Source organism: Centroberyx affinis, unplaced genomic scaffold (assembly GCF_046629955.1).
Source record: "Centroberyx affinis isolate AG114_WGS23_722 - 3 ecotype Tasmania unplaced genomic scaffold, CSIRO-AGI_Caff_v1 ptg003440l_1, whole genome shotgun sequence".
Lineage (NCBI taxonomy): Eukaryota > Metazoa > Chordata > Actinopteri > Beryciformes > Berycidae > Centroberyx > Centroberyx affinis.
The window spans coordinates 30,001-41,000 of NW_027281412.1; the positions used below are offsets into that span (position 1 = coordinate 30,001).

Below are 11,000 nucleotides of genomic sequence, written 5' to 3' on the forward strand. Positions count from 1 at the left end.
CTGATCTCCAGTCAGTGATCATCATAAATCAAACAAAACTTTCAGAGATGCATTTATACTATTTTCCTATTTTCCTTATCCTTTAGACCTTATCCACCTGTAAATTACATCAGTTTGATACTACTTGCTATGATGTAGACTATGATTTTATGTAATTAGACAGAAGTCAGGCTAAAAAACGGTGTTTAAACTCTATTCCTGCAGATAAAAAGGTGTGTTTACCCTCCGCTACATCTCTGATTATGAGCAAAGTGAGAAGAAATGGAAGAAAAAACACAACAAAAGCTCAAAAAGGCACAAAGCTCTGCCTGGGTAAAAGAGTGGAAAAGAGGGGTCACCAGGGGTCACAACCAGACCAGTGTGTGTGTGTGTGTGTGTGTGTGTGTTCGTTCCAACCCGAGGCGTGAGTTTAGCGGTTTAGAGGTGAGAGGTGAACCGGATTAACGCAGGAAAGGTGTGTGTGTGTGTGTGTGTGTGTGTGTGTGTGAGAAAGACGACTTGTACCAGTCAGATTGCTGTAGATTAGCTCTGAATGTGGAATTTAGGAGTTTATGCAAGTGGGGTTGGCTTTAAGGATTAGCGGCATAGCCTCGCAGCTTAGCTACACACACACACACACACACACACACACACACACACACACACACACACACAGAGTTTAGCGTGCGGATCGGAGTTTGAGGGATGACGGCGCCCGCAGGCGAGTGAGCTAATGAAGGAGAAAGCGAGGGGGGAGGAAAGGATGGGAGGATGGAGAGAGAGAGAGAGAGAGAGATGGAGAGAGGGACGGACGGTGCGTTTACTTCCCCCTGCCCGTCTCGGGAAATGACGTAAATTGCGCTTTAGGGTGGAATTTCCCTTTCACTGGTGCAGACGCAGAAGGTGTGAGACGAGATTGGGCCGAGGAAATCCCCAAACACTCCACCCAGTCTCTCAGACAGAGAAACGGCCTGCACTCGTCTTTTTTCTCTCATTCGCTCTCTCCATCCGTCCATCCACACCCATCCCTTCGGCTAAAGGAGATCCCCTCTCCTCCATACTCTCTCTTTCTCTCTCTCTCTCCCTCCCTCCATCGTTCTCTTTCATTACATATTATTTTCTATCATTATTTTTTCCAATCACTATAATCCTCGATCTCAATCTCTTTTCTCTCTCTCTCTCTCCATCTTTTCTTGTCGCTCTCACTCACACAGTCGCCTTGTTTTCTTTCTGCCTTTCCCTCCATCTGCGCCAGTGTGAGTCACCGCCGCCACCATCATCCTCATCACCATCCTCCTCCTCCTCCTCCTCCTCCTCATCATCACTATTACCGTTTACAAGCTGCAAGCCCATGTCTGGTATTTTTCAAACCAAGCGAGTGGGAAAATAAAAAATTCACTCGAATGGATTCTAATGAAGATGAAATCAAGCTTACAGACGATTAAAGAAACCAGACGGCCAAAACCTTTAAGTTCCCGTTTAAGCACTGCATCTTCTTACCACTGTTTTGCTTTTTTACACATAGTATTCCTTTAAAAAAGCCCTTAGGATCTGACCTGAGTTCAGCTTTGATGTTCACCTCTAAAAGCTCTAGTTAAGTTCTTTTTTTTTTTACTCCGTGGTTTGGGTTTTGGGGCCCAGACAGGCGTTTTCTGGTGAGTCTCCACATGCTAAGGGTTACTGATGTGTTTCCATGAGCCTGGGTCCTGCAGCAAGAGTAAACTTACACTAAGTCAATCCAATGAAAACTGATTTAAGTTGCCTTCAGGATGCGATCTGAGTTCAGCTTTAACTTCCACCTCTCTATATATATATATATATATATATAGAGGTTAAAGGTCCTGGAAAGCTTTTCAATGATGGAACAGAGGCTGAGGGTTTGAGAAAAACTCAAACTGCATCAAAAGTGTGGTATCCATAGTTCACAGTAACACATCCAATAATGTCTAATGTTTCTGATTTCATATTTTGGATCTTTTCATATGAATCCATCAGGAAATTTGGAGGCTGAACTGTCTCGTTTCTTTCTTTCTGTCTTTGCTTTTAACACTTTTTTCACCTTAAAGTCAAAATCCGAGTCATTTTCTTACAAATAAATGTCCTTTTTTCTCACTCGTTATCAGTGATCCGACCTATATCCAGTTGATGGAAGCTTTTACCAAACTGCAGCAACAGAAAATCCAAGCCCCCGCCCACACCGTTTGATTGACAGGTGATCTGTGGGCAGAGCAGGGCAGAAACACCACAGTGAGGCTGAGGGACAAAGAGGCAAAACCAGAAAATGAGGAATAAAGAAATCCTCCTTGTTCTCTCGTCACGTTGAGACCCGCCAGAAGAAGCCGTATGGACCCCGTTCGGGACCCCCGACCCGCGGTTTGAGAAACCCGGCTCTCGGTGAATCCCCGGAGGATCAGAGTCGGGAGTCGTTTTTAGTGAGCTGACCTGAGTTCAGCTTTGACTCTGACCTGTAAACGGGCCGGGTCACGGCAGAGAGAGGGAGAGGGGGGGGGGCTGACCCCAGAACTGTAAACGGTCTGTTTCACTGAACAGAATATATATCAGCCTGAGGGCGGGTTACTGTGTTACACACACACATACACACACACATACACACACAGATACATTAGTGTACACACACATACATACACCGACTCTTGTATCCATACACACACATCATTCACAGAGCACACGCATGTACGCAAACACACACACACATTCACAGGACACACAGGCACCCAACACATACATGTGAGCGTACACACACACACACACTCAAATACATACGCATGGTCACGCATATATACGCATGGTCACACACACACACACACACACACACCGAATTCACAAAAATGTCCAAAGCAAACAAACATGGAGAGGCCTAACTGCAAATTGCCGTGACAACACTAACTGGTTTGACCCCAGTTTACTCCTGGGGAATGAGATATGCATGGCTGTGAGGCACACACACACACACACACCTACACACACACACACACACACACACACACACACACAGGTAACATATGTAAACATACGTGCAAAAAGCGGCAGAACTATGAGGTGCTGTAAAACAGTTTGGGCCCACATCACATTTACATTAGAAGGAGCTTGAGTCTCTCTCTCTATCTCTCTCTCTCTCTCTCTCTCTCTTTCTCCTGGCTTTCATACTCTCTCTCCCCCTCCATCTCTCTCTCTCTCTCCATCTCACACTCTTGTCTTTTCTATCTGTATCCTTGTCCATTTGTTAAGAGTTTTTATGTAAACAAGAATTCATTTCTCTCTCTCTCTCTCTCTCTCTCTCTCTCTCTCTCCTATTCCAGTGGGACATACAGAGCTACTGTGCACCTAAACTACAGCAAGCCTTCTGACCTGTGTCTGTGTGTGTGTGTGTGTGTGTGTGTGTGTGTGTGTGTGTCTGCGTATCTCAGAGAGGGAGAGAGACGGCGAGAGAGAGAGAGAGTTTCTCTGTGTATGAATATGAGGACGTGAGCAGATCTGTGGGCAGAAATATAAGTGTGTGTGTGTGTGTATGCACTCGTGTGCACGTGTACCTGTGCTTGTGTGTGTGTGTGTGTGTGTGTGTGTGTGAATGGAGGCTTCTTTCAGGCACTAATTTTAGCAGGTAGTTTGTTTCCTGTTTGTTTGAGACGAGAGGCACAAACACACCTCTAGCCGCAACGGCGCTGTGTGTGTGTCTGTGTGTGTGTGTGTGTGTGTGTGTGTGTGTGTGTGTGTTTGCACAACCGTGGCCTGATCTCTTGCACTCGTTCCAGTGGATGAAGCTACAAATTTCATTCTCACAGTGATTCCGCTTTACAGCCCAATTTGTGGTCCGGCGTCCTGCAGCGAATCTCCAATAGAAACCCGAATCTGAATCAGAACTGAACACCTGTTAAGTCAGTCCGGATAAAAGCATCAGATAAATTATTAAAATAATTGTAAACTTGGAAATTTGGCCTATAATTCTATGTGTGTAAAGAAGGAATAAAAATACAGAATGAAAATCAACAGCAGCAGCAAAGAAGGGAAATAATGCAAATACTGGCTGATCATACTCATGTTTTTCTTTCTCTCTCCCTGTTTTAAAACCTCTTATCAATAACTCTTATGATCAATATTACTCCAATTTTGCACAGTGATTCATCGGCTCCCTTTCAATGTCTGTCTAACCGCATGTCCGTGTTCAAAATATGCCGTAAAGCGTTCTTTTTTTTTAAAAATTATTATTATTTTGCTGCCGTCTCACGCTGGTCTCTCTCCTGCTCCTGTGGGTGGAGAAACTGGTCTCTCTCTCCTCTTCTACGATGGGTCTCTCCCTGTGTGATTGATATGACTGACACCAAAACCTGAAGTATATCAAACTCACATTATATCTGCTGGGAACTTATGGAAAAATACACCAAACGGACCCAGAATGGAAGGTTCATCACCAACAGATGTGTTTTAAGTGTTTTAGGGTGGATTTTCCCTTTAAGTACGCAATCATATAAAGCGAGACTCGTTCTTTTATCCCTCGTTCTTTCTCTCTCTCTCTCTGTCTGTCGATCAGTTTTCTGGTGGAAATTATGTGAAACACTCCCTCACTTTCTTTTTTTTTTTTTCTCTCTCTGTCGCTCTGTCTGGGTACAAACTGTTGACCTGAACTGTTTTCACAGCTCCTGTACACTTCCTCTTTTTCGGTGGCACGCACACACACACACACACACACACACACACACACAGACACACACACACACACACACACCCTCAGGGCTCCAGAGGCCAGTCGGCGACACACACATTCCCTTCTCCGCTCTCGCCGACTGGCCTCTGGAGCCCCGAGGGTGTGTGTGTGTGTGTGTGTGTGTCTGTGTGTGTGTGTATTAGAGTGGGGGTGTTTTCCAAGCTACATTTTGCTGCCACATGGATGTAGAGTGGTTTAGTATGTCTGCCTGGCAAGCCTGCTGAGACACACACACACACACACACACACACACACACACACACACACAGTCCACTTAGAAGGGAGTTCCTCAGGCAGCCAGACAAGGCTCCCTTTCACACTCTGTTACTAAGATATAGCATGAGAGGAGTGGGCCGATAGTGTGCTGTGTGTGTGTGTGTGTGTGTGTGTGTGCGCGTGTGTGTGTGTGTGTGTGTGTGTATGTGAATGTTATATGTGCATCTATATGCGTTATCTCGGTATATCTCTTCATACCTGTTCTCTTTCCATCTCTCTCCTTTTCTCTATCTCTCTCTCTCTCTCTCTCTCTCTCTCTCTCTCTCTCTCTCTCTCTCTCTCACGCACACACACACACACACACATTATGGCAGGAGACTGAAGGATTCCAGCTGTCTAATGCCTTGCCAGGCACTGGAAAAGAAAGTGTGCGTAAAACAAAAAAGTCAAACTGAAATAATCATTGCGTTCCACTAGTGTGTAAGAGCGTGTGTGTGTGTGTGTGTGTGTGTGCGTGCCAGGGGTGTGGTCTGGATGACATTTTGCTTGAAGGTGAGAAGTGTACACCCCCCCCACCCCTCACCCACCCCCCTCCTCTGGGGACCCGAATCTGGCAAACACACACACACACACTCACACACTCACACACACACACACACACACACACATAGAGAAAAAGAGCATGGAAAAGTTGTGATGTAATGACGCCACACTTCTCTTGCAGGGGAACACGTACATAACCGCACACACACACACACACACACACACACACAGGCGTCACCGGCTCACAAATTCACACTGATTGCTCGGGCTTAAAAAACACACTTCCCCCCCCCCCCCCCGAAACACTATAGTGAAACATAGGAGCTCTCATTGTAAACACTCACTAGTTTGGCAAAAACCCCGAAAAAACCAAAATTGCTCCCACAACATTATGCCTGATTTTACCACCAGGTCACAGGCAACAAACTATAATGTGAGCTGAAAACCATAAAGGGGGGTTTCTCTTAATGATGGAGGACATAAAATTTTAATGCTTTTCTGGTGGACTTGTCGCCTAGCAACCCGGGGAGTAGTAGTGCAAGTCGGCTGCGGGAGCGCGAGAAGAGTGTGTGTGTGTGTGTGTGAGTGAGAAGGGGAACACCGCTCCGTTTAAGAGGTTTCTCTGTGTGTTTTTTTCCGACACTTCACTTTAGGACGGTCCGGTCAATAGATGTGAATGTGAATAAATCGTCTCCCGAAGCCAAGAGTTTGGGGGTTTTTTTGTAGCCTGAAACACATTTTTTTGCATGAATTTGAAAATGCGGGTCCCTTATATCCTTACATCTCAAACTCTCAAACACCAGAAACTCCCAAGATCAGAGGAAAAGCAGCTACCAACTTTTCAACTGTTGTTTTCTCCAATTTCTTATGTTTTTGAAGATTTTTTTTTTTAATATATATATATAGTAAATGACTCAGAAAAGTCCATATGCCGGGTAAGAAAACGGACATAAAGTAGGGTTTCTCTGGTGCGTCGATTTCAAGAACCAAAAAAAAAAAAGGGAAATCCGCACTTTCAAAAAGATATCTCGATTGGTTTATATGGTTCAAATACAAAATATGCAGCTCGGCAAATTGAAAAAGTTGTTGAAGATTTTCTTTTTCGGCAATTTTTGCTTTAGAGAGAGAGAGACAGGAGGGATGAGACAACAAAGGCCACAACAAACCACCGGGGATTCCCTCTTTCTTTCTCTTATTTTCACAACTACCGACTTTTCTTCCTCTACTTTCTCCTCTCTCTCTCCTTTTCGTTCCTTCGCTCCTTTAAATAACCGAACCGGTCTTGACGTTAGAAAGCGCTCTGCTCTTCGTACAAACACACCTTTCCAAAGTGGCCGTTTTGCCTCATTTTCCCATTAACTTTAATGTAAAAAAAAAAAAAAAAAAAAAAAAAAAAAAAATGGCGTTGGCAGCTTGAAAAAAAGCGTAAAAAATACCGTGAACACGCCTTCAAACTGGACCCAGTGGTGTCATTAGGTATGAAATACAGTATGGAGGTGCAGGTAAAGGTAAAGTTAAGGTTAGAATCAGGTTATATTAAGGTTCTGTAAGGGTTAAAGGTCATGCATTTACATACGAGGGTTCAGGTTAGGGAGAGAGGTTAGGAAAAGAATATTAGCTAATGGAATGTCCTCTAAAGTGTAGTCCTTTAAACTCTCTCTGTGTGTGTGTGTGTGTGTGTGTGTGTGTGTGTGTGTGTGTGTGTGTCCTGCCAACCCTCCCCGGTCAGGACAGGGCCGTTCTTGTACCGACGCTGTGTGTCCGCTTCTAAATAGTCCCTTTTATAATTTTTTTTTTTTTTTTTTTGAACAGAGATTTATCAGATATTTTACAAGAACCTCAATAAAGGAGGATTTTCCACCCACGCCATCCAGACACACACACACACACACACACACACACACACACACTCTCTCCACTCAAACTTTCTGCTACTACAATCACCCACGCACTCTCTATCTCAAACGCTCTCTTTCTCTCTCTCTCTCTCTCTCTCTCTCTCACGCACGCTACACCACACACACACACACACACACACACACACACACACACAAGGTCCGAGCAGAGCTAGCTAGCGCGCGGGCCGTGCTAAAAATACACCCCGTCTGTTCTGTTGGGGTTGGCCTGGGGGCGAACCTGCGCCCGGCTTATAAATGTCCTCTTTGTAGCGCAGTGGAAATGTCCAACAAATGACTCTTTTATTAGGGCAAGACAAAAAAACACAGCTAATTATGTTTACTCAGATCAACGCCGGGGCTCACCCAACACACACCATGCATGGGGGGGGGGGGGCGGAGTGGGTGTGTGGGTGTGTGAGAGAGAGAGAGAGAGGGAGAAAGTGTGTATTCGGAGAGGGGGTTTATAAAGAACTAACCAGAAACATTAGGGTGAAGCTTATAGGGAGCAGGCTGTGTGTGTGTGTGTGTGTGTGTGTAGAAAGTGTAAAAAGGGGGTCATCCAAATGGGGGGTGGGGGGGGTCAGCAAGCAGGGAGAGGAAAGAGGAAAGAGAGAACGATGGGGAAACAGTAGCAGCAGCACATGAATTACAGTTAAGCTTATGAATGGGACAAAGTGGGGAAACAAAGAGTAATTTATTGGCTCTCAGGTGTGTTACAGTTACTACTTTGCATGGAAAAGAAAGAGAGAGAGAGAGAGTTAAGAGAGTGCAAAAGCATTGAGATAGGGGACGATGACAGGACAGAATAGAAAGAATAGAAAGGAGTAGAAAGGAAGGAAGTTGGGAGTTAAGGAGGATTTCCAGGTGTCCGAAACCCTCAGCTAACACTTAATGCACCGAATGTGTTGTTCTCCAGTAGAACTTTATGCAAATGTGAGAATCAGCTGCAGATGCATTGCTTTGTGTTGAATGCGAATGGGTTTATTCCTCTCATGCGCCGATTATCCATGTGCATCGAAAACGTCTCATCAGTGAATCGAAGTTGACGTTGTTCACTTCCAATCGACCAATCCTGATCAGTTTCTTCTCAATAAGCTTGCAGCATCATTAAAGTCCCCATGAAGTGAACTCCCATTACTTTTTACTTCATGGAAAACAGTAGAGTGTCTTTAACGGTGACCTCATGCTGCACCAGGAGGCGTAAAATGAAAAATTCCAACCAATAAAACCCATTTTTCTCTCTGCCTTTCTCTCCCTGACTCATATTCCATTGGTTTAGACTTTTTGAGTGATCCCTCACTGGCGTTATGTCCCGCCCCTAGATCCTCAATCCCCTTCAGCAAGTGCCATTTAACAGCCCCCCCCCCCCCCCCCCCCCAACGGCACTGGACTGTGGTTCTACTTGGAACGTCCCAGGTAGGAAGGTACGTACCCCTCCTTCTCTGTACAAACACTCCACATCACCATGCTGTGCTGCTCTACAAAGCCATTTTTGTGTGTTTAAAAGGTCAAAGGTCATGTCTAGAGTTTAGATTTCACGTCAACAAAAACTCTACCTGTACATGCTACTAAATGATATACAATACTCTAATGTATCAACAACTTTCAGTAGTTTTTTTCTGTTTTCATGCAGTTGCTGCTCTTTGGCTATGTAGGTCAGAACTGTCCGGTCAAGTTAGTGCTGGCTGCAGCACCAATGGTGTTACAGCAATAGGCGGGACTTATAGCAACGCTAGAATATGATTGGCTGCTGATGGGTAATACAGCCTAAAAGTTCAGGTATAGCCAATTTTTTCACTTTGATAAACGAGAATACAAGGTGACTGTGATTAAAACCGGCCGACTTTTCTCTGGTCTTTGCTTGTAGTATGACAGCTTGACTGGTTAATATTATAATAAAAACAATATTTTGGTATTCTAGCCAATATTCTAGCTCTTTCCTAGGATGCCGCACAGGAAGTGATGCGTTTTATGTCTCCGGTTTCTTTGGAATAAACAGTAGAAGAAGAACTGGGTAGTTAGCATGAGCAGTGATAGCCACCATGGCTGAACAGACAGAGAACAGAGAAACTCAAACTGCATCAAGCTCCGCCCACACTGTTTGATTGACAGGTGATCTGTGGGAAGTGCAGTGCAGAAACACTACAGCGATTGGCGCATATAGGGGCAAAAATGGAGACTAAATTTGAAGATGAAAGACAAAAAAAAAAACGAGGGACGTACAGAGAGACGGAGCAGCAGCGGGGAAAAGAGAGAGAGAGAGGAAACGAGGTCAAAGGCTGTGAGGGAATTCCTTCTCTCTTTTATGCTGTCTCAATCATTTTGCCACTGCCAGAGATACCAAGGAACCAGTGTGTGAGCGCCTTGTGTGTGTGTGTGTGTGTGTGTGTGTGTGTGTGTGTGTGTGTGTTTGAATGGTGCGATAGGTCCTCGACTCGACAATGCCCCCCGTCACTTTGTTGTCACGCCTCCGCATCAGAGAGAGAGAGAGGGAGAGAGAGAAAGAGTGAGAGAGAGAGAGAGAGAGAGAGGAAGGGATGGAGAGGGAGAAAGAGAGAGTGTAAGAGAAGGGGATGAGAGGATGGAAAGGAAGTGAGGGAGTAAGAGATGGAGGAAAGAAGAGAAAGGGAGGAGAAAGGGAGAGAGAGAGAGAGGGAGGAATGAAGAAAGAAAGAGAAAGTGTGAGAGAGCGAGGCGCCAAAAGAGAGAGAGAGAGAGAGAGAGAGAGAGAGAGAGAGCGAGCGCAGAGCGTGGCAGAGGAGATGGAGAGGTGGGAAGGGTGCTTGGTTAAAAAAGAGGGATTAAGGAAAAAGGCTACGGATAGTTCAGCCAAAAAACGAGCAGAATAGATGGAGGGAGAGAAAAGAGAGAGAGAGAGAGAGAGAGAGAGCGGGAGAGAGAGAGAGAGTGTGTTGGCCCCTGACCCAGGGACATTATAGAAAGGGAGATTATGGTTGTTCAAAACTCTGTGAGCACTCACCCCGGGACCCCAGCTAATACCCTGGCACACACACACACACACACACACACACACACACACACACACACACATATATATACACATACACACACAAAAAACGCACAAATGTACCTCAAAAGCAAACCTATGTACATGCAGTTTACAACACACACACACACACACACAATAAATATGTATAGTGGAAACATGCAGGCACACACACACACACATGCGGATTCTATAGTTGTCGGAATCACACACACACACACACACACACACACACACACACACACAGAGAGAGAAGGGGCTTAACATTGGGACTCTATACCCGCCCAGAAACAAGAGGCATTCTTGAGGGGGGGATGGATGGAGGGATGTAGGGAGGTAGAGGAGGGATAGAGGGATGAGAGAGGAGGGGGTGGGGGGGGTAATGGAGGGATGTTGGGGTGGGACGGGGGGGGTATAGAGGGATGGAGCCAGGGAGCTGTGTGTTCCCGGGGTGAAAGCGGGGGCAAGGGAGATCATTGCCAGTACCTCCTGCTAATCTGTACAAGCCCAAGGGAGGAGGAGGGGGGAGGGAGGGGGGGGGGGGGGGTGTATGGGATGGAGGGAGAAAACGGGAGGTAAATAGATAGATGGGGAGGAATGCTTTTCACAAATAAAGGTTGACTATTTTGCCTTT

At 45.5% G+C, this 11,000-nt stretch overlaps 1 protein-coding gene across 1 annotated transcript in view; it reads right to left on the bottom strand.

Moving 5' to 3' along the window:
- Positions 1–1,332, bottom strand: part of LOC139661046 (cytochrome P450 26B1-like) — a 22,046-nt gene extending 20,714 nt beyond the window's left edge. The window contains exon 1 of the mRNA XM_071539367.1: positions 1,190–1,332. Within this exon, the coding sequence (XP_071395468.1) occupies positions 1,190–1,332 (143 nt within the window). The remainder of the gene's footprint in view (positions 1–1,189) is intronic.
- Positions 1,333–11,000: the final 9,668 nt, after the last annotated feature.